Source organism: Hippoglossus stenolepis, chromosome 2, assembly GCF_022539355.2.
Source record: "Hippoglossus stenolepis isolate QCI-W04-F060 chromosome 2, HSTE1.2, whole genome shotgun sequence".
NCBI lineage: Eukaryota > Metazoa > Chordata > Actinopteri > Pleuronectiformes > Pleuronectidae > Hippoglossus > Hippoglossus stenolepis.
Window position 1 is genome coordinate 14,787,155 of NC_061484.1, and position 21,761 is coordinate 14,808,915.

General features: G+C 43.0%; 1 protein-coding gene across 3 annotated transcripts in view; it reads left to right on the forward strand.

The window, feature by feature from the left end:
• The window catches only part of LOC118123254 (phospholipid phosphatase-related protein type 5), a 51,755-nt gene extending 39,729 nt beyond the window's left edge, over nucleotides 1–12,026 (forward strand). For 2 of the 3 annotated variants that reach the window (XM_035180581.2, XM_035180572.2), the window contains 5 exons: nucleotides 4,217–4,337; nucleotides 4,718–4,968; nucleotides 6,494–6,670; nucleotides 7,682–7,815; nucleotides 8,454–12,026. In XM_035180581.2, coding sequence (XP_035036472.1) covers nucleotides 4,217–4,337; nucleotides 4,718–4,968; nucleotides 6,494–6,670; nucleotides 7,682–7,815; nucleotides 8,454–8,562 — 792 coding nt within the window. In that variant the 3' untranslated portion in view covers nucleotides 8,563–12,026. Of the gene's footprint in view, nucleotides 1–4,216; nucleotides 4,338–4,717; nucleotides 4,969–6,493; nucleotides 6,671–7,681; nucleotides 7,832–8,453 lie in introns of all 3 variants that reach the window. The other variant, XM_047344037.1, reaches the window with a different exon arrangement.
• Nucleotides 12,027–21,761: the final 9,735 nt, after the last annotated feature.

Genomic DNA, 21,761 nt, shown 5'->3' on the forward strand with positions numbered 1-21,761 from the left:
GTAGAGTATAGAGACTCACCGTGACGTCACCCATTGGTTTGCGAACTGCATTTCGTCCAGTGCCGTCTTGATTGTTTTAAAACCAGAAGTAACCATAATTGGAGGACTGGAGGGGGGGCCTGACTGAGAGCTCTAGGACACTACTCGCCCACCTAAACCTGTGACCTGCACCCATATATCTGCTTTTTCGTCTTATAGACTTAAAAGTAGAGATTGAGACCGTAAATTGTTTATTGTTGTTTTAAATCAAGTGAGAATTAGGCTCCTTTCTCACAGACTTCTATATATACTGAAATCGCCCTCTGCTGGAAATTTGAATTTAAATCTTGAACCCATTGAACTGTATTTGGAAGTTAGGAAAGCATAGATATAGCACCTTTTGTTACTTGCCAAAAAAATATATTATATCATCAGGCTGTCTTAGTAAAAGATCAAGAGATTGTAGTGTTTTTCTATTATTTGCATTAATATCGATTATCAACTATACTGAGACTTGAAATACAAACTCCTGTAGAGAACCAAGGTAACTTCTAATCAAAGCCTTGTCCTATCAACACATTTGACATTTCTTTCTATCGCAGACCTTTTATTGTGAACTATAGCAGCAGGAAGTAACCTTTGAGCCAGATCAGTATGAAAGGGGATTAGTATTGACAGCAGATACTTTTGAATGCATGGCCGGGGGAGAAATGTAGCATGTAACAACTCGGCGGGAGCCCATCACCATCGAACGTCAATGTGAACACATTAGCTTGGGAGAGGATGAAAAGAGTAATTGAGTGAGTGGACATTGCGACCGCTTTCCTCACGGGGATGTAGGCTTAATTTCAACCACAGTGGGAAGCAGGGAGCGAAAATGGCAGAGCAAAAGTAAGAAGCCAAGTCAGTGTCCGATACCATTATCTGTAGCCGCTGTGTTTTATATACAATTCTACACAAGTTGTAAAGTGATGGACAGTGATGCTGTCACACCAGAAATGAGTAATTCATTCAAATGTTAACTCTGAAATGCACGTTTCACAAGTCATCCTCAGCACCAGCAGCTTCTGTATTGATATCAAATGTGTAGATATGCACATTACAAACAATCTCTCTGTTCCCACGTGCCGCTCAGTCTCCCTGAAGATGATTCCTTTGGATTGATGTTGCCTTCAAGGACTCAGTTGGCTCATTAAATAAAAAATATATATATACTTTGACAAGAGCACAGTATGGAGATCTGGTTCTGTGAATAACAGAATGTAGAAGCGATGATGTTGTCATACCACCGTCAATTTACTGTCTTCCTCTGTATGTTGCCTGAAGAAACCGTGTGATGACCTCTATGGTGATGACCTGTTTATAACGGAGGACAGCAATAAAGCCGCCCAAAAGTGAAACCAAATCTCGATCACCCCCTGGTGGCTGGCTGTCATAATCCCACCTTGAAGGATAAATGATGTATCTTGTATCGTCTCGTGCCATAGTGTATCGTATCATATCGTCGTGAAACGTATCGTCTTCGTATCGTATCGTAGCCTATCGTATCATCTCATATAATCTTATATTGTATAGTTCTTATCACACACAAGCTTGGTTTTAATTAGTTATCTGATATTATGAAAACAAGGTGAAACATCGTAATAGTCAGCTGAGACTGACCCTCTATTGTCTAAGCGTGTGTATCACGGCTCCACACTATGAACACTACTGCTCAGACTCAGACTCCAGATGACATCAAAAGCACAAGATGGAGGCACCTGTGATATTTTAGCTTCAACGGGAGGAAGTTGAGACGTGTCATCCATCTTTATATACAGTCTGTGGTGTGATGTTAAAAATCAACAATAGAAATTACATCATCCATAATGTGTTTGAATTACATGCATTTCACCCTGACTGTGCACACTGCCACACTGAAGGACACGTTAGTCGACTATTTTTATGAGATTTTTATTTCAGTATTAATGAGTTGATTTATTTTTTATTCATGATTTGCCTTGTGGGGCAGATCAAACTGTCTCGCAGGTAGCATACAGCCTGGAGGCCTGAATGTCCCCACCCCTGCATTAGGGTATGAGAAGTGCAAGGGATTAAGTCTATTTAACTGACTGACTGTTGTATACAAATTTTCGCATAAATGCCAACACACAATTCCAAAGCCGAACAATCCAGCATAATGAACACTGCTGCTGGCATCTACTCTCACATTAATTTACATACAAACCTGATTCCCATTCGTGTATGATTCTTCAGGCTTTTGATTGTACATTTGGTGGGAGTAGAGAGTTATTTTAATCATGGGCAGTGGGTGATGTGAGTCAGCTTAGAGGATAAAATTTGTTATAATCCAGCTGTCTAACTCTGGCACCCACCGGCTCTGCCAAAGTGCCTGCAGCAAGGCACCAAACGTCCACCAGCTCTAGGTATTTACTGACCCTCCTCATGAACCTCCCTTCAGAAATCAATAGGTCATAGTCACATTTTGTGAGTGTGAGTGTGCTGTGGCAATGGGAAAGGGATCAATCGCTCACGTTAAAAATCCTGCGTAAATCTGCTAATTTTGGTGTAATAGAGGTATTAGGTGTACTCTGGGATATCTTATCTCCTCTCACTGCAGCCTGCTGCCTCTCCATCTGGGATAGATAGTGTTCTGTATAGACTGTTTTTACATTTGTTTGTGTCCTTAATACTCAAGTATGTGTTACTGTGAATTACTGAAGCCTGGAGGTGGGCATTACGTTACCATCAAGCACCAATGATGTCTTCCTTCCATATAATAATACACATGACCTCAGTGCTGCGTAGCTTTCTAGCATTCAGGTCATGTCAAAGACATAAGTTATAGCATCACTTCTAGTATAAACCTCGACCTTCATCTGTCACATTGAGCACACTGAGCTTCTGTGCATTAGCATCGCCCCACGCTCCTGCCTCCGGGCCATGTATATTGTATGAGTCTGTAACCTACATCTATCCATTCTTCTGTCAGCAGGGGTGTCCTGATGTGACAGGTGTAGTATGCAGGGTGTTATGGTGTCCAGGAATGTGTTATGTTGTGTTTAGCCCATTTATTCCCCTGTCAAAAGGGATCAACGTCCTGCTGATGTGACTTTTAAACTCTTACAACCGCTTCCATGGCGGCAGCCAGAGGCCCGGGGCTGCATGCTCTTTTAACATGCGCTCAAAATGTGTCCAGTTAGACAAAAACATTGTCTTGGAATTTTTTATTTAGTTTGTTTTGTGTGTGTGGTGTTCTTGTATTTCTTTCCCCCCTAAATATGAAAAGTAATAAAGCTGGAGTCATACAAAAAAAGAAGCCTCTTGGTTCGAATCCCGATTTTGGCCAGGGTCTGTGGAGTTTACATGTTCTCCCTGTGTCTGTGTGGGTTTCCTCCGGGTACTCCGGCTTCCTCCCACAATCTCAAGACTTGCAGACTGAGGTTGGGTTACTTGGAGTAGGTGTGAATGGTTGTTTGTCTCTGTATGTCAGCCCTGTGATACACTGGAGAACTGTCTAATGTGTACCTGGACAGTTTGCTCCCCCCGAGACCTTTACAGGATAAGTGGTATGGTTAGCCTGATGGATGGATGGATGGCAGAATAGAGGAAAGAACTACAAGCCATCACATTATCCTTACAAAATACTTTTTCTCTCACCTCCTAGGTTTTATCCAAATAACTGGCTTATTTTCAGTTTGCATTTCATGTGTTAACAGCCACCTGGTCTCATCCTTTTAAAAATTGTCTTCATTATCTTACCATTTACATCAAGTAAAATGCACAAAGGAAAACAAAAAGGTCTATCATTTAGATGCTCTGAAAACCAACAATGCTCTTCTTCTCCTTCCAGTTTAAACACTGAGAGGTAAAATACCTCTCAGTGGGCATATAGAGACGTATGTCCACTGAATTAGCTGTGCTCATAGAGTCTAATGCAGTTGAATGTAGCTGTTTTAGTGAAATTCATTTTTATGTCTTTAATGTACAGATTTTTGTTGACACTGTCATAAACATGAACTCAGCCTTGATGTTTTAGTTCAGGGTTTAGTTGTTCTGTGCTGCGTTATATTCAGATATTCTCCAATATTTGCTGCTCTCGTGCATTTATATGTGAAGGTTAAAACATAAGAAACACATACCAATATACAGTAAAGTAGTCCAGTCAGTCCTTAACCGCACCGTTTTAGCTTTCTATCTGACGTGTTTGTGTTTCTTCTTTCTTCCTGTGTCCCAGATCCTGATCGGGGAAGTGACCAGTTTCTTTGTGAAGACAGAGGGAGCTCAGGAGAAAACCATAGTGACCGCCGACTGCTGTTATTTCAACCCTCTCCTCCGCAGGATCGTTCGTTTTCTAGGTCAGTCGCTGTCATAACTTTACCTCTTTTCTGACCGTACCGAGGCTCATTAAGACTTACACCACACTCCTCTGCTGAGTGTGTGTACTGAGCAGAAACAGATCTCGTCTTTAGTTTGGAAACTGTGGTTTAATTTATTTTGCCAGTCCTGTCCTGCTGATGTGATCTGTTCCATCATCTCCAGTCTGTATTTATCCAAGTTAGTGATGGACTTATGTTAAGGAAACATAATAGCAAAGGCTGCATCCGTCTGACCTCTCCCTCCCACACAGAGAACAGTCAGTCTGACCATTCCATTCCCATCTCTGACTCTCACTGCTCTCAGCGTCTCACTTTTTGATTTACTTTACACACTCCCTCTCGCTCTTCTGGTCTCACAGGTGTCTACTCCTTCGGCCTCTTCACCACCACCATCTTTGCCAACGCTGGTCAAGTGGTGACAGGAAACCAGACCCCTCATTTCCTGTCTGCCTGCAGGCCAAACTACACAGCTCTGGGGTGCCAGTCTCCGCTGCAGTACATCACAGAGCGCCGAGCCTGCACGGGAAACCCGTACTTGGTGGCGTCCGCCCGCAAATCCTTCCCCTCCAAAGACGCAGCTCTCAGCTTTTACTCAGCCATCTACACAGTGGTAGGGAAACATGTAGGGGCCGTGGGAAGAGGGAGACACTACAGAGTTATTGAGGGATAAGATGACATAATGTGTGTTGATGACTGACTGTTGTGTTTGTCTAGAAATAACTGGAAAGTGCAGAATTCAACATGCTTTTATTTTACTCAAACTTTACTAAAGGGGAATTTAATAAAATAAATTTGTATATAGTTTATAATGAGGAACCCTTAATAAAGGGTTTTATAAGTTTGTACTAATGAACAACTACTACTATCAAATGCTAATTAATCATAGAAATGAGCTACAATGTGAATACTATACGAACATTTCATAAAAAGGATAAAGTTACAATGTTTTGACTGACAGCAATTTGCTTCAAATCATTTATGATTGGTCTGTTTATGTCAAGATGTTGGGAAGCTGACAAATAAGCAATCTGCAATTAAAGCAATTATATACTAAATTTAAACTTCAATTAAGAAAACTGCAAGGATTATAGATTATATGAGCTTGAATAATAATAAATAAATGTAATGTTAAGAATTAAATGTATGAGAGGGAAAATTGAGCGTAGTGAATAAATTACTTAATATTAGACAAATTAAATATAAAGTGTAGCTTGGGGTTCCCTTTTTCTTCTTTCTTATAAACTCCGCTTCACAATCTTAAACACTTTTGTAATAAACAAGCTCAACACATCTTAACACTTGAAAAGGCTTTACACCTTCTTTTCTTCGTATTTACTACTTTTATCCCTCCCCTCGACTTTCCCCATCAATTTCCCGAGCTATAGTCTCTCCCTGGACGTACATGCATGGTCTCCAGTCGTCTCTCCCCTGTGGGTCTATCTCACTCACTGACACGAGTTGCAATAATTGGCTGAGTAGTCTCAGCGCATGCAATTGGTCTGTGAGTTTCACCGGCTGCTAAACGAGTACCATTAAGTCCAGGAAATCCTGACTGTTAGAGACAGTAATGCTCTGTCATCATTTAATGATTCAATTATACTGTAGGTCTAGGTAATGATCCTTTAACTGACTTTAAACAATGTTGTAAGACATGTACACCTTAAATACAAACAGTGACAGAAGATTAAATGAAATAAGGTTAATATATTTGAATTTTAAGTAGTAAATTGGCAGGATTTTAAATCAAACCTTTAAGAACACAACCGCTTTAAAGTGGTACGTTCATACTGACTTTTTTTCACACTGTTTATTTGTGTGTTGGACCATCAGCAGCAGATGTTAAGATTCACTCTGATCCACAAAACCTCAATAATGTTTTTGATTGCAGTGTCAATTTTCTGTAATTTTAGCAGTCAACCAATCACAGCAGTGTTTAATGATTTTGTGGCTCATCAGAGCAGCTTTAAACCAGTGCAGAGGGCGGCCTCTTGTGGCTTATTCAAGCTGTTCATCCCATTAGTCCATTGAAGCTGTGGCACAGTTTGGATGGAATGCTGTGGATTCAACCCCTGGTGCAGCTCACACTGAACAAACAACACTACGTTTCATATTCAGGGTGTGTTTGTGTCTTCCAGATGTACGTGACCCTGGTGTTCCGGACCAAAGGCACCCGTCTGACCAAGCCCACCCTCTGCCTGGTGCTGCTGTCGCTGGCCGTGCTGGTGGGGGTGGTGAGGGTGACTGAACACAGAAACCACTGGAACGATGTCGTGGCTGGGTTTGTTACCGGAGGGGCCATTGCTGCCTTCCTGGTGAGAAGGAGGGATAGATAACATTTCAGGGATCAAACACAGGTGAAGGAGGAGATAGTGGTAGCTGGATGTACTGCAGCAGGAGAGATGGACTGCCTTTGTGATAGAGGACACACACACACACACACACTGTTACACTATGAATGTGACTGGGTTGACCTGAAGGCACATTCATGTAGTCCCATTTAAGCCGTGTTCCAACTGCAGGAACTTCTCCAGCAACTAGGAACCTTTGCAGGAACTCCTTGTGTTTCCGCTGCAGAGACTAAATAAATATTTTGACCCCCTTGCTTGCAGCGCTAAACATTTACCTGTTTGGTTGAGGACTACAGCATTTTATATCAGCCACTATTTTTAAAAACCTGTAGCTGCTTTGTCAGTTTTTTAACACACTGTTCTCTCTTAATTCAAGTCAAAGCACATTTAAAACAACCACAGTTGACCAATGAGCTGAAGAGGCTTTAAATACAAGAAAACAATAATATATATGAAAAACAGAGAATGATTTGAAAATACAAAAGCAATAAAATGTCAAACATTGTAAAGGATTAAGATATTGCACAATAGCAGATGAAATCAAGGTCTTGTGCTCAAGTTGAAAGCCAGTGAGAGGAAATGCAAAGATTTAAACGTTTCCAGCCGTTCTGATATGAATATAGTTAAGCTCTTCCAGAGATTGGTTAGCTCTATTTTTGAGCCCCAAAAAAGATTATGGAGCCACAGAAGGAAACCTATGACAGAGGGACCTGGGTATATTTGTTGAAGAGGTCTCAAAGCTTTTGGCCAAAGATCTTCCAGAAACAGTGATAACGTTAAAGCTCAAAGTGCTGACTGTGGCTGATCTTAACACTAAAGCTTAATTTCAGTCTCTGCCTCTCAAACTGTAAGTGCCCTCTTCAAAATCTGTTTCCGTGCACACTCAGAGCATGACACACACATTCATCCATCTCTGCAGTGGAGCGAATCTCTCCCCTCCTTTTTTATTTCCCTCTGTTCTTTGCTCTCCATCAGGTGTCATGTGTGATCAACAATTTCCTGCCAACCCAGATAGGAACGCCGACTCCTCCTCCTCCGCAGCGCCCTCTAGAGCCCTCTGTCGGGCTCCCTCTGCTCAGCCTGCCCCGCGTGGAGAGTCCACTCGAAAAGTTAAGTGGCCTCCAGGTAAGGGGTGGGTGACAGATTGTTGATAAAATAATCAAACAGATCAACAGAATGCAATAAACGTATAGTGTATGTATTTCTTTAAATTGAGAGGGTTTGTCAACACAAATACTTATTACCTCCACCAAAGAGTTTTCTCCTTTGTTTGTTTGTAAGCAACATTAAACAAAAATTACATTTTGGTGCAGATCCAGATCGGGGGGTAAATCCAGGATTTTTTTTTTTTCACTTTCTTTCCAATCTTATCTATGAGTGTGAAATTTGGTGCAGCTTGATTGAACTTAAGGGGACTGTTGGGCCTTGGGTGGAGGTTTGATCCCCACTCAGTGCCATATAGTATTTAAATACTGTATGTTAGGAGATTGTTTTGTTACTTATCTCCTCCCTAATAACCTCAATTGTTTCATTACATCTCTGTGTTTCTTACATGCTTCTTCCTGTCTGCTTCGTCTGTTGTGTGCATCCTTTCTCTTCTCTAGACGAGGTCATTCTCCATTCTTGTCTCTTGCTGTTTTAGTCGAGTTTATCTTCCCTGTTCCCTCAGGTTTTACCTCCCTGTTGTTTTCTACTCCCTCGCTCTCTACGTCACCTGAACCTCCGTTTCTCCTTTCCCTCCTGTTAGGCTCCAGGGCTACCGTATTCTGAGATCACATGACCATCAGCCAATCCCATCCCCCACCCCTCCCGATGTGCTCCTCCCCTCACGGCGTTGCCTCACCAGCGCAGTCTAGACCTGCCCACCGAAAGTCCCCCGCCCTGCCCCGCCCACCCCAAAGGACGACATCCTCTCCGTCGAATCAAATCAACGCAGGTGTGAAAGGCCGACCGATCACAGGGAGGAGGACAGCGCACACATGCACACGGCGAGCCTGGAGGAGAGAACCTGTCGTTGTGAAGACCAATATGAGACAGAGACCTGTCCTTCTGTCCAGTTTATCCTCTGAGATGGTCTCACCTTTTCTTTTGGGTGTAAAAGACCCCTTATGAGACTTGCCAAAGCCAGAGGTGTTGAAGCAATACTGTGTCACACTCCCTTGTCTTTTCTTTACACAAAGACTCAACTTTAAAGACTGTTGGCTGGTGATGACTTGATAAAACACACAACAATAAAACATAAATTGAGGGTTTGGGGACGGAAGAATATCCCAATCACTACTGAATCGTCCTCAAAAGACCACATTCTGACACTCAGGACAATAAAATGGGAAAAAAAGACCTCTCATCTAATCAAAAAGCAGGCACCACCGAGAATTACGATACAGAAGAGTTTTTCTGTCATAAAGGACTAACGAGATGCTGTCGAAGAGGAAAGCGCTTTTGTAAATTATAGCACAGATGAACCAGTTTAGCGTTCAGTCATCAGTGTTGTTTCTTTACCTGTTTAGGGAGAATATCGGTTTGATCTCTTGCTGTACATTGTGTGAAGTGATAGACGGGAGATTTACACACACTACAGCTGTGTTTGTGATTCACGTAGACTGCACGTGAAGATGGACGACGCGTCTCCATTTCCTCCCACTATCCAGAAAGGAACCGGAAATAGCCTGGATACGAACGCAACCATAGATCAGAGCCGCATGAAGAACTCCCTAAAAATTCTATTTGAAGTTTACTTTTTAGTTGGATCAATAAATATAGAGGAGGCAGGATTCAAGGATTCAATGAAATGTTTCTGTGCAGACATACCAAGTGAACAATAAAAAACAGTAAATAGATCAATAAAATACAATAATAACAAATATTTTTAGATAGAATTATATGTATACAATTACAAATCTTAGAGTCATTTCCAAAAGCAGTACACACAGTCAGGTTTCCGGGAACTTTACCTGGTGTTCAAATGAATGACGTATACTGCAGCCAGCCACCAGGTGGAGATCAAGACACTTAGGCTTCAATTTAGGGCAGCTGTCATATCTTCCATCTTTATATACAGTCTACACTGAAACCATGTTTGTGTTGGAGCATCAGTTAACTCATCCCTGTAGAGAACTGAACTGACCTTCCAAACATTTTAACTACTTAATATTCAGGTGTGTGTGTATGTATGTATGTCTGTGTGTGTGTATGTATGTCTGTCTGTGTGTGTTATGAATATGTGTAGGTTCTACATCCATGCTGTGAAATATTTGGAAAAGTTTTATTATAAAGTTTTATACAAATTCTTTGTCAATGTCCGTTCCCATAAAACCCACCATCCACTGTGTCCCTTACACCCTCTCATGCTTGGTCTTCGTTGTTTAATTTCAAATAACTTTTATCTAAATACATGACACACAACATGTTACCAAAACAAATGTGTGATAAGATTGTTTTTTGTTATTTTTCCTATCTGCCATCATTTCCTCACACCGACTATGAATCCAATGGCGCAGACCATGTGTGTGACACAAAGCTACGATCTCTAGACTTTTGTATAGTTTTGTACAGTGAATAGGTTTCTCAACACAGTATATACCACATTGTCATTATGTTTCAAGTGTGAGAACAGTGAGACGCAACCTGAGACTGTCCTGCAGGAACACGAGTAGTAGCCTGATCTGAAGCAGGAATGTAGCGCAGTGGAGAAGTGTTTGAAATCCTGATGTGTGTGTGGTGGTGGTGGCTGACATCTTGCTTTGGTTCTGCTCAGTTCAAAAGGACAGACAGGCTGCCAGTGGGAGAGTGTGCAGTGGCTTATATACAGAAGACATATGGTTTTATTAAGCATGTGTGAGTGTGTGTGTGAGTGTGTATGCTTATTGGTGTGTGTGTGTGTGTATGATGAACACATTGTATGGCAGCGTAACTGTTAATTTGGTTTTCTTAAGTGAAACAGTCAAAGGTAGCTGCTATAATTACACACTTGTGTTAGTGCGTAAGTGCAGGCCTTCACAGGACCCCCTGCCGAGGCGTCCCAACTATGCCTGTTATAGCAGAAGGTGCTCATTATAGCTTTGAGATTAGCCACAGTAACACTACATCTTTTTTTTTTGTAAACAACCGAAGGGATAGAGAACACCCACGTTAATATGTCTTTGTTTTGTATTTATTTAACAAAATAAATGGCAATTACCACACGCTGCTGCCTGAATTGCACTTTTTGTTTGCTTCGTTTGAAGACCTCCCACACCTCAGTAAGGGTTGGACTGTGATTGGCTGTGAGTTGTGAGATAGGCTTTCTGGTTCCCATTTGTAATGTGTATAAAAAAGCACAATAACTATAAATTTCTCCCGTAAGAGAATGTGTGTGAGTATGTGTGTTACATCAAGTCTCCTTTCTCTCTATGAAAGCCAGCTTTTCACTCCATCTCTGAGTGTCCCCCATCAGAACCAAGATAAACCTGCCTGATGTCTGACATGATCAGGCAACACATTGTACAATATAGTTCTGAGTGAGCACAATCCGGCCCTTATACCTGCACCATTTCTTTTGTTGTCACGTCTGTCCGTTTGTCCGTTTGTGAGCAAAATCACCAAAACAACCATGACACTTGGTGGCAGGATGTGCTATGGGTCAGCAAAGAACCCATTCAATTTGGGATCCAAGAGGTTTATTTTTCACTTTCTTTATCATTGCATTTTTCAACATTTTTACCATTGTCCCAGGGAATAAGTCATGGATCTTAATGAAAACTATCAGGCATATTTAGGCAGCTGATATCTATGGGTGTGTGTAATTTGGTGCAGATCCAAATAGAAATCTGGATCTGGTGTGGTTTCATAAGGGCCTTGGCGCAGGTCTGAGCTCTACTGAGTGACATTGCCAGACCTATTTTGTGCATATCTGTGTGCTGATGATAATAAATACATCCTGAATGTCACTCAACTAAGAGCAATAGCTGTATTTCACAGCAGACATTTTGACCTATTTGTTAATGTGTGTCTAATATCAACTGTTCTGTCATGGCAGTGAGCCAGTAACCCAAACAGCTGAATAGACTTCAACCATCATTCATTATATTATTCCAACCTGCGCACTTCTCCTTCTGTTAAAATACATGTTAAAATAGTTTTCCATGAAAAAGGCCAATCCACAGTGTTGTGTTTTACTGTAACAGATTTGTATTCCATGTCGGATCTTGAGTATTGGAGGTGTGTCACAATGTCGCAGTACCGTACGTTACATACTAATAGTTGTAATTACAGGAAGACAGAAGAAGCCATCCTGGATTGCCTCCGCTAATTAAATCTCACAAAGAGAAAACACAAATTACACAACTTGTTTTCATTTTGTGTAGCTGTGAGCAGCTCCAGCATTCGTTTCCCCCAGTAGCTCACTTGTATATAGTGATTTCTGTCACTTTTACAATGCAAACACACCAGAACTGTATACTGCAGGGAACTCATGGGAAAGCACTGCCCCCCAGTGGCCAGCTGAGCAATAGGAATGGAAGTGTAAATGTAAAATATATAATTTCTATGTATAAATTGTGAGGTGCCCACATTTGCATTTAATTCAAAGATGGAAATATCTGTAAAAGTGAATATCACAACTTTCAATATGACAAATTATTTTGGATTTTTTTCCTTGGAAGACACCGTGTTGAAGAAAAAAAGAGTTGTCGTAAGCAGCTGTGACCACAGGGTGGCAGTGTTCACCGCGCCTCACCCAGGATAAAGCCTGGAGAGAGAAAAGCTTTCAGAATCCAGATGAAATGTTTGTGAAATCAAATGGCACATTAGGCATGTAAAAATATGCTTAAACAGAAAAGAGCTTTTTAAAATGTTTTCTTCTTTTCCACTTGAGACCTCGGCTGGCCCACATTAGGCATTAGTCATCAAGCTAATAAATGTAATGTAATGGCACAATTACTTTGAAATGCAGACACAGGCCATTCCTCTTTCTTTTCTCTCCCAATTACCCCATGTCTCCCCCCCACTCTCCCTCTTTGTGTTCCTTTGAGTTTGTGTATGTCAGTCTTGTTAATGACAAGACACACACACACTCACACACCCAACCACACACACACACACACACACACACACACACACACACACACACACACACACACACACACACACACACATACAAACAACCACACACAAGCACACAGAACTCTCAGCACTCTCGACAACATTATCTTTTCCGGAAATTGCTTCTCAAGCACAGCCGGAGCCCCATTAGAAAAGAAGAGCTCTACGCTGTAACCTTTTTAAAAAGCCATTAGTGATGCACCTGCTCTCTCTCTCTTTCTCTCTCTCTCTCTCTCTCTCTCTCTCTCTCTCTCTCTCTCTCTCGCTCTGTCTCTCTCTCTCTCCCTCTCTCTCTGTTCCTATTTGTCTCTCTTGTTAACACTGACACACACACATACACAAATTGGTCCTCACAACCACAGAAGCACACACACACATACACACACTGTTTCTCCACCCTGATTGCCAGCTTCCCCCGTTCCCAACCCTACAAACTGACTACTGAGCACCATAAGCATCCTTCCACTCCAATTAGAGTGTGAATCACTGACACTCTTAAAGTTCTGCCTCAGAGTGAAAAAAAATAATAAAATAAATAGAAAAAAAAGCTCATTTAATAATTCACATGTGTTCTTCTAATGGCGAGTGAGGGTTAAAACCAGTGAGTGATTCTCTTTCAGAGAGACACAAGCAGATATTTCATGATATATCGTGTCACTAAAGTCAACAGACCGGGCTCCCTCCAGTAAAAACAAATGAGGAGCTCATTCTGATGATTCATATGTTCGAGGCACACTGTACGAATTAGTTTTTAATTATGAATGGTGCGGCCTCTTGTGGTGATGTCATGTTTTTTTAAATACCTAAGTATTTAAAGCCATTAGCCTGAGAGAGAAGTGATTTGTATTTGCTTTGGTCGACGGCTGACTCAATGCTTACGTCACTTTCTACCAGAGCCAAGTGAATGTGAGTGACACGACATAATCCTCATAAACATGCTAACACGTGTAAAACATATATGCATTAGGAAGAACACTGTCTCTGGGCCCATTGTTTGTTCATGAATTAGCATCTGGGGGCATCGACCGATATTTTGGGGCTTGTGGTGTAGACAGCGGATATCTGGGCCAAGACTCTTCTGTTCGCCGTTCGCTATTCACAATCTTACTAGTTTCTTTTGTCACATGAGTCGAACACACAAAACACAACCAGTGATACTTTTTATAGGTGTTTTAAATCCAGACCACATTTTGATTCATCTCTATTAACAGCTGTCTGCGTATGCATTCAGATGAATTAAAAAGCTGATAGCCAATGAATCTCTGTGAATATGTTCCGTCTCTTTTGCTCTCCACACGGTTTGTTTACCTTCAGACGTGATTGGTCAAACTAGAAACAGAAACCCGAAGGCTTCCTGCCCTAAAAGCTTGTCCCTCGCCTTCAGATTCTGTATATTCACGTGTAGAATCTCAGGAGCAACATATTAAATGGGGACTCATTAGAAACTTGAGCAGTGCTACTACATATGAAATCTGATCGATAACCTCAAGTGATGTCACTTTAGTCATTTGAGTCTACAAGTTTGATCTGTAGGTGCAGAGTTAGAACGAGGAGTTATGAGACCTGTGTGTCTAACCATCTGCGCTTGATGCATGAGGATCTATCAGCCTCTAATAGCACACACAAATCTCTGACTGCACTGTCACGTTGCATTGTGGGTTGTGTAGGCGCCAGGTTTTGACAAGCATGAAGAATGTGTGGAATAAAAAAAAGACGTTATCTCGGGTTCTGCTGCATTGATTTCGGCCTTTTTCTTTCATTATCCGTGATAAGTCCGACAATGTTATAAGAGTGCAATGCTAAATCGATGGGGTGCTCGTTTAAGCATTACGCTCGCTGGGAAAAAAGCATTTGTCAGGATGGAAAAGAAAAGAAAACACTTGTGGATGCCAGATCAAAGCCAAACAGTTCAGTTCAGAGACGTTTTAATTATGTCAGAGGGTGATATGTGATTATATGATATAGGGCTGTGACTGTGTGTGTGGGTCTGCCTAGGACTTCCTGTGATGAGCTGAACTTTGCTCTCCGACTCAGTGTCTGTCTGTTTGGCGTAATGCTCCTGACCCAGAAGTCACACACTGTCTGGGGCTGAACCACTGTGTGTGCGTGTGTGTGTGTGTATGTATGTGTGAAAAGCAAGTGTGTGTGAGAGGGCGAGAGAGACGGAGTGAGTGTGTGAACTGAGAGAGATAAAAAGTACGAGGATGAGCATAGTTTATTGCATCCCAAAACAAACCAGCAGCCCCTGGGTAATAAAAATGTACTATCTGTCACAGTAAATTACAAATATTGGTCTTTGCCTTGCTGCAGTCTCCTGATTATGCTCAATGGTCTGCCTCTGACAATTATGAAGCCATTAACACTGCGTATGTGTGTGTGTGAGGGTGTGTGTGTGTGAGAGAGAGAGAAAGAGAGAGAGACTGTATGGCTGCTCATTTATTTCATGAAATATGCTATCAGTTTTTTTTATGGCCTTGAAGGCTCCAGTGCCTTACAGCATCAGCCTTGTGGGCTCTCAAACATCCAATTTACATGTTTGCTGTGTGTCTGTCTCTAAGTGCCGCACAAAGGCTGCGTCTGCCGCTCTGCTCCTGATGTGCTGCAGCGAAATAAAGACAGCGAGGAAAAGACAGGAGAGACTAAATGAGGAAAAAATTAAGATAAGTCGCTGTGGAGCAAAGAATGTTGACAAAAGCCAGTTTAGCTCCTGTGTGGATCATTACTGAGCATCGTGGCAATAACACACACAGACACACACACACACACACATTTTGGGTTGAGAGGGGCAGCTCCTTTTCAGGGACCAGATGAGGAGAGGATTATAAAAGGCCTAACCACCAATCCCATCCAGCATGTCCGCTAAAGAAGACCATCAACCGGATACAGAGGTCCCAGGAGACTGGATTAGGAGTCGGAACACACATACACACACACACACACACGCACCTTTGTTGAAACCCTGCAGGGAACACCACTCAAAACACACAATCTGGGCCTCATCTTCTATTATGATTTCAGCGCTAATGACTGACAGAGCAGTGGCTTTATCTAACAAGATGTTCCACTATTTCTGTGTTTATGTCTCAACAGTCTTTATTTATATCTCAGTAGACATATCAAAATAAAAAAACAGCCATTGTTTATAAAACGCAATACAATCTAACGCGACAACAGCATCAGCTGTGAGTTTAGAACGTAACTGTGTTGTTGTATTGATGTACTGTTGTGTCATATTGTAGCGCTTCATACTGTCAGCGTTTTTTCCTGTTTTCTGAATTACTCTAATGGTGAATGAACAGCACAAAGTATTGCAATGACCACGGAGTTGAGGCAAATATTTTATAGCAGTGTAAGCTTGGAAAAGGTAGGGAGCAAGCTTTGGTTATTTCTTGCATGGCTGTTGCACAAGCTTGCATTGAATTGTACTGGTCTGTCCACCCCCGTTGTGGAGAATACAAACAAGAGACTGAAGGAGTCACAAAACACCACAGAGGTGTAATTAATGCAGAGTGTTTTTAACATGTTCTATTGTGACCACACACACTGGAAAATAAAAGGACTAATTAAGTCTCTAATACAATACGACATTGACACTTTCTTCCTCAAGATTTAGCTGTAACTAACGGCACAAAACGCTCTGTCGGCTCTGTGGGTGCAGGGATATCAGTGAGTCATCCACTCTTACACGTGCATAGAGCGTAACAGTGACCGCCCACTTTGTCTCTGGTCCCGGAAGTAAATTTCCCTTTCATTTTCTCCTTTGACATTTCCGAACGTCCTCATTAAAAAAAGTCTGGAACCGGGCAGACCAGCTAAGGGATTTATTATGACCATAAAACATTTGATTCAGGGCAAAACAAGTAGAAAAATGGACCAAAGGCAAAGGTAAAATACTGTGTGCAGGATTATTTTTAGAGTGATTGAACTACACATCCCATAAACCTTTGCAAATTATCCCTGTCCAGTGACCTCCATCATGCTTCTTGTCGAATTGAACCTTGTTGCAGTGATTTTCACCCCTTTGGACCGCAGCATGTTAGACAGACAGTGACGCTGAACCATCTGATCTGTCAACAGGATTGTCACCGCTGTGGTAAACATTTCCATGGTAACAGAGAGCTCCACCAATCGGAGACGTCGCCATTACACCTAAAGATTAAGGGTAGTGTAGTAATTCTCCCTGACATCACCAATAAAGGAGTTTTTTTCTTAAAATGCAGTTGATATGATACAAATTTGCAGCTTCTAGCTTGTACTAAGTCTACATTGGACAGGTACAATTCTATGGCTTATGATCAAAATCTCTATTTAGAAAATGAATGGGATTTTGACCCCTGGAAGCTGTTGAGCCCAATAAAGCAAAACAGCGACCGCCCACTTTCAGAACAGCTCTGGTTTTCATTAATTTTGTCCACTGACGGTTTAGAGAATCCTTTCTTATATCTTATCCTCCGATCGTATAGCCGACATCATCTTTGCATTTGTGGTAAACATTTCCATGGTAACAGCGAGCTCCACCAAATACAGACGTTTTTTCTTTTAAGACATAAGAGCTTAAAACATCATTGTGGTAAATCTACCTTGGATGGTCACATTATTATGGCCGATAATTACAATCGCTATTCAGATAATGAATGGTTTTTTTTTACTTTAGAAACCATGCTGTACAGCTCCATACCCCAAACCATTTATTTCCATGTTAGCAGAGCTCCATCAACCATTGGTCCCGTCAATGGTCCCCGGACCCTCGATTGGATAACGCTGCACTATTAGGGCATGCTCTTTGACGGCAGGCCTGGATGGAGGCATGGACAAAACGAGAAGGAGAAGAGGAGGAGGAGGAGAGGAGGAGAGGAGGAGAGGAGGAGAAGAGCAGAGGAGGAGGAGGAGAGGTGAGAGGTTGCAGCTGAGTTGCATGGGATGCTGCTGCTGATGCTGATGCTGCTGCTGCTGCATCGGCTCCATCGCTCCATCCCTCCCCGGGTGAGAGTGGAAAAACAAGGAGTGGTTATGTGATTCCCCCACAAGCAGGAGGAGAAGCGCACGGGAGAGAAAGGAGGAGAGAGGAGGGGAGGCGGGGGGCGTTTCCCTGCACAGTGTAGTCTTTTCTCACACTTCAGCATGGATACAATGTGCGGCGTGTGGAGCGGCTTCCTGCAGGAGGACACACAATCAAAAACAAGGTGCACAAGCGGTAAGTTGAATCTTTTTTTACATCTCACCACGAAAAGCGACGTGGACACAGTTCAGTGCGCGGCGCCGCTGCTGCTCCCATCACTTTGCACCCTCCTCATATTCACACATATTTGTTGACTATCCCTAAAGTGAAGGATAAAAAAAACTAGATTTTAATCAGAGAGATCCGGGTTATTATTTGTGGAGCAGTGCGCATGGCACGGGATTTGACGCCCGATCAATCTCTGGGCTTTGCGATTTGATAACTGAACAGGTTGGTCCCATCAGCATCAGCACCAATAAGTGCCTGTTAAACCCCTGGATGGAGAATTGCACCTGCACGCCGCGTTCATGTCGAACCCACAGCGTGTCCGCCAGCCTCCTTTGTACAATACAGACCAAACCTTCTCCTTCCTGCTCCCTGCAAAGGGTTAAAGGCTCGATCCCCTCTGAACCGGGTCCTTGTCAGTGGCAGCGGATGTATTTACAAACAAAGAAAAGCTTCATATCCAAGCCTGTCACGTAGAGGACAGGTGGTGGCTATCTGCAATTTTACAGTGCCTGTCTGCTGTTATCTGGGCTAGTAGGCCAACTAGCCTAAATGCATTTAAATGCAGCAAACATTAAGAAAGACAAAGTGGCTGTGTTAAGTTTGTCACTGAAAGTTTGGCTCCAAAAGGCAGGAGGGTGTTTTCTTTATTCTGCAACTTTAGGCAGAATTTGATGCCACCACTATCTTGTTGATTTTCTTTCCACCTGGGTAGTGATTGTTAGACTCCACAGTGTGGCCAGAATGACTGGAAAGATTTGCTGTGGCAGGCATAAGCATAAGCATCCTCATAACAGCATCTTTAGTTCCAAGCAATTAGGCGGTAATGTGCAAGAGGCAGCCCCAGCGTCCGCTCGCTCTCCTGTCTCCATCTCAGTGTCTTGTCTTTTGCCACTTGCATTCTATCTGACATTAGGTCTGAGGATTGATAAGTCTGCGTGCGTCACGCATAACCACGGAACACAGACCGATTTTCTTTCATTAGGCCCTCCAGCTGGAGCCAGCTCACTTTCAATCAAGTCAATTCAGGAAATGGATTTTCTTATAAATGCAAACCAGATGTCCTGTGGCATGAGATAAACTTCTTATCCAATCTAAAGAAAGTATCGGGAACGAAGGTTTGATCATAAATAAGCAGATGTGGGCCAGTTTGGGAAAAGTAAAACTGTGGTGACAAGAAGAAAAAAGGAGAAGGCGGCTGGTCCACACAGTCAAGTCTGCAGCCGCAGGCACACCCATATGTGAGTGTCATGCTATCATAGCTCAGCTTCCACATACACAGCCAGAACCACACTGAAGCATGTCTTCAAATTAAACGGAGGCATCCCAGTGACACCGAGCAGACACACACCGGTCCTGTGTGGTGAAGAGGGCAGCAGCAGGGTGTATTTTTACACCAGATCTCTGACACCTACGTACATCTCTTCACAGCTCTTGGTGAGAACAGAAGACACGTCCACTTGAGTTGTCATCATCAGCGGCCCCAGACGTGGACAGTTGGGGAGGAGGCCGAGGTGAGGAGAGAGAGAGATGAGGAGAGGAGGATTGGAGGAGTGAAGGTAATGAGGAAAGACCAGTGTCAGGATATCGTTTGACGTGAAGGTCCTCGGCTTTAGATTTGCGTTACAGTGACAACGGGTAGTGAAGTCGATTAACCACGTTTGGGGCGTTAGTGAGTCAAGGGGGACCGTCAGTGGCAAATGGGAACTTTTCCGGGAGTGTAGGGTTTCAGGGTGAACAGGTTTGCTAAGTGGGGGGGGGGTATGTGTGTTTGTCTGGTTGGATAAAAATGCTGATCGGAGGATGACAAAGTAGGAAGGAGCGCAGGGAAGAGGCCGTAAACACAGGGCAAGAGTGGGAAACAACCAGGGTGGGGATTACAATCATCAGAGAGGAAAGGTTACGAGAAGAAGGCAGACAGTCAAGTCATGCTTGTACATGTCTGTGGTGCTGATGCAAACCCACCCCCACCCACTAACGCCCCCCACCACCACCACCAACACCACTTCCCCAATGAATATCCCTCGCTCTCGTTCTCTCCTCCTCCTCTCGCTCCTGATTGACAACTACTGTGTCTCTAATTGGCAAGTGTGGATGGTGAAGAGTTGGGCTTATTCTCCATGGGACAGACCAAGAAAGAGATAAAGAGGGAGAGAGAGTGTGTGTGTAGAGGGGGAGGAGATGGGGGAAGGACATACCAGGGAGTCTTCACACAGTGAGAAAGGGGAGAGGAGGAAGGAGATAGATGGGGAAAAGGAGGTGGGAAATGCATTGGAAGAAGGTGGGAGTTGAGGAGGAGGCGATGGAGGTGAGGGCTGAACATCTGTTTGGTAATCGGTCTCTCCCCTCCGTGCAGTAGAACACACACTGACACCTATTTGATAATTGGTGAGCCGACCCTCTCCCTCAGTGCTCGGCTAAATGGTTGCTTGATACTGGGGGGAGCGATGGGACTGGCTGTTGGCAGTGTAATCTGTTTACTTGGTGCAGCTCAGGTATACAGGCTGCCTGTGTGTGTGTGTGTGTGTGTCTGTGTTTGTGTGGCTGTGGCGTAAAAAAGCTTACAATTGGGTTATTAGTCCAACAATGTGCTCAAGATGTGACTTGAAGCGCGCGTGAAATGTGCATTATAACCTCCGAGCCACGCCGCTGAATTGCTATTGAAGGATAAATATGATCTCTTTTGTCTGTCTTGTCCCAGGTGCTGTCCTTTAAGATTTGCCTCGACACAGACCTCCTCCTCTTCCACGCTGCAATCTCATTGTGCAGGAGCCGAACGGATGCACGCAGAGGAAGAAAAAGGGGGGCGAATGAGCTCCAGTACCGAGAGCAGTGGGATGGAGGGGAGGAGGTGGGCCTCTTTGCTCCGGTCTCGACCACGGGTATTCTTGGGTTGATAATACAGATGTGGATGTTATTGCTTGAGAATACGCGTAGTCGAGTGGAAGCTCTGTCATCTACACTGGACCAAAAGCAGAGCACTATTCAGTAGACGACAATGGCAGACACAGATAGATGTATAGCAAAAGCTGAGGAGGTGACACACACACACACACACACACACACACACACACACACACACACACACACACACACACACACACACACACACACACACACACACAAACACACACACACACACAAACACACACACACACACACACACGGGGTGGATTTTAATTAAGCACCCAGAGGTGATGTTTTATGGGAAAAGGCTTATTTTGTTCAATCAGAGAGGTTTTATTTCTTTAACAGAAGGCAATCAGGGCTAGCCAGGTGCCCAAATCAAATCAAGCCCCTGAAAAAGGTTTTATCATCGTAGGTTTATCAACCATGTCACTCCTCACACCTGTGGAGGAAATGAGTTTTTACGTCGCCCGGCCATGTTCAGCGTCTCCTGCAGAGGCGCTGGTGGGGAAGATTTGCACCATGCCACTAAGCTAAACCCTCCCAGGAATTAGTTCAGGGAGCTTAACACAAAAGTCTCCCGACTCAGACGTTAATTTCAAACCTTCTTGATTACATACCCTTGTCTGTCACTCATACACACACAAGTGAGCCCATAATCTTATCACTTCTTTCACAGTCCTTCACACTCGGCAGCCAACGGACATTTTATAGTTTGCAAAATCTGTGGCAAAAAATTGCTTTTTTGTGGTTTTCCTTGGACGTAAATGGTTGCAATTCTACCTTTGCTACGGTATGTTATTACCGTGCATAACCATCATCCCTTTTTTGCACTACAAACTA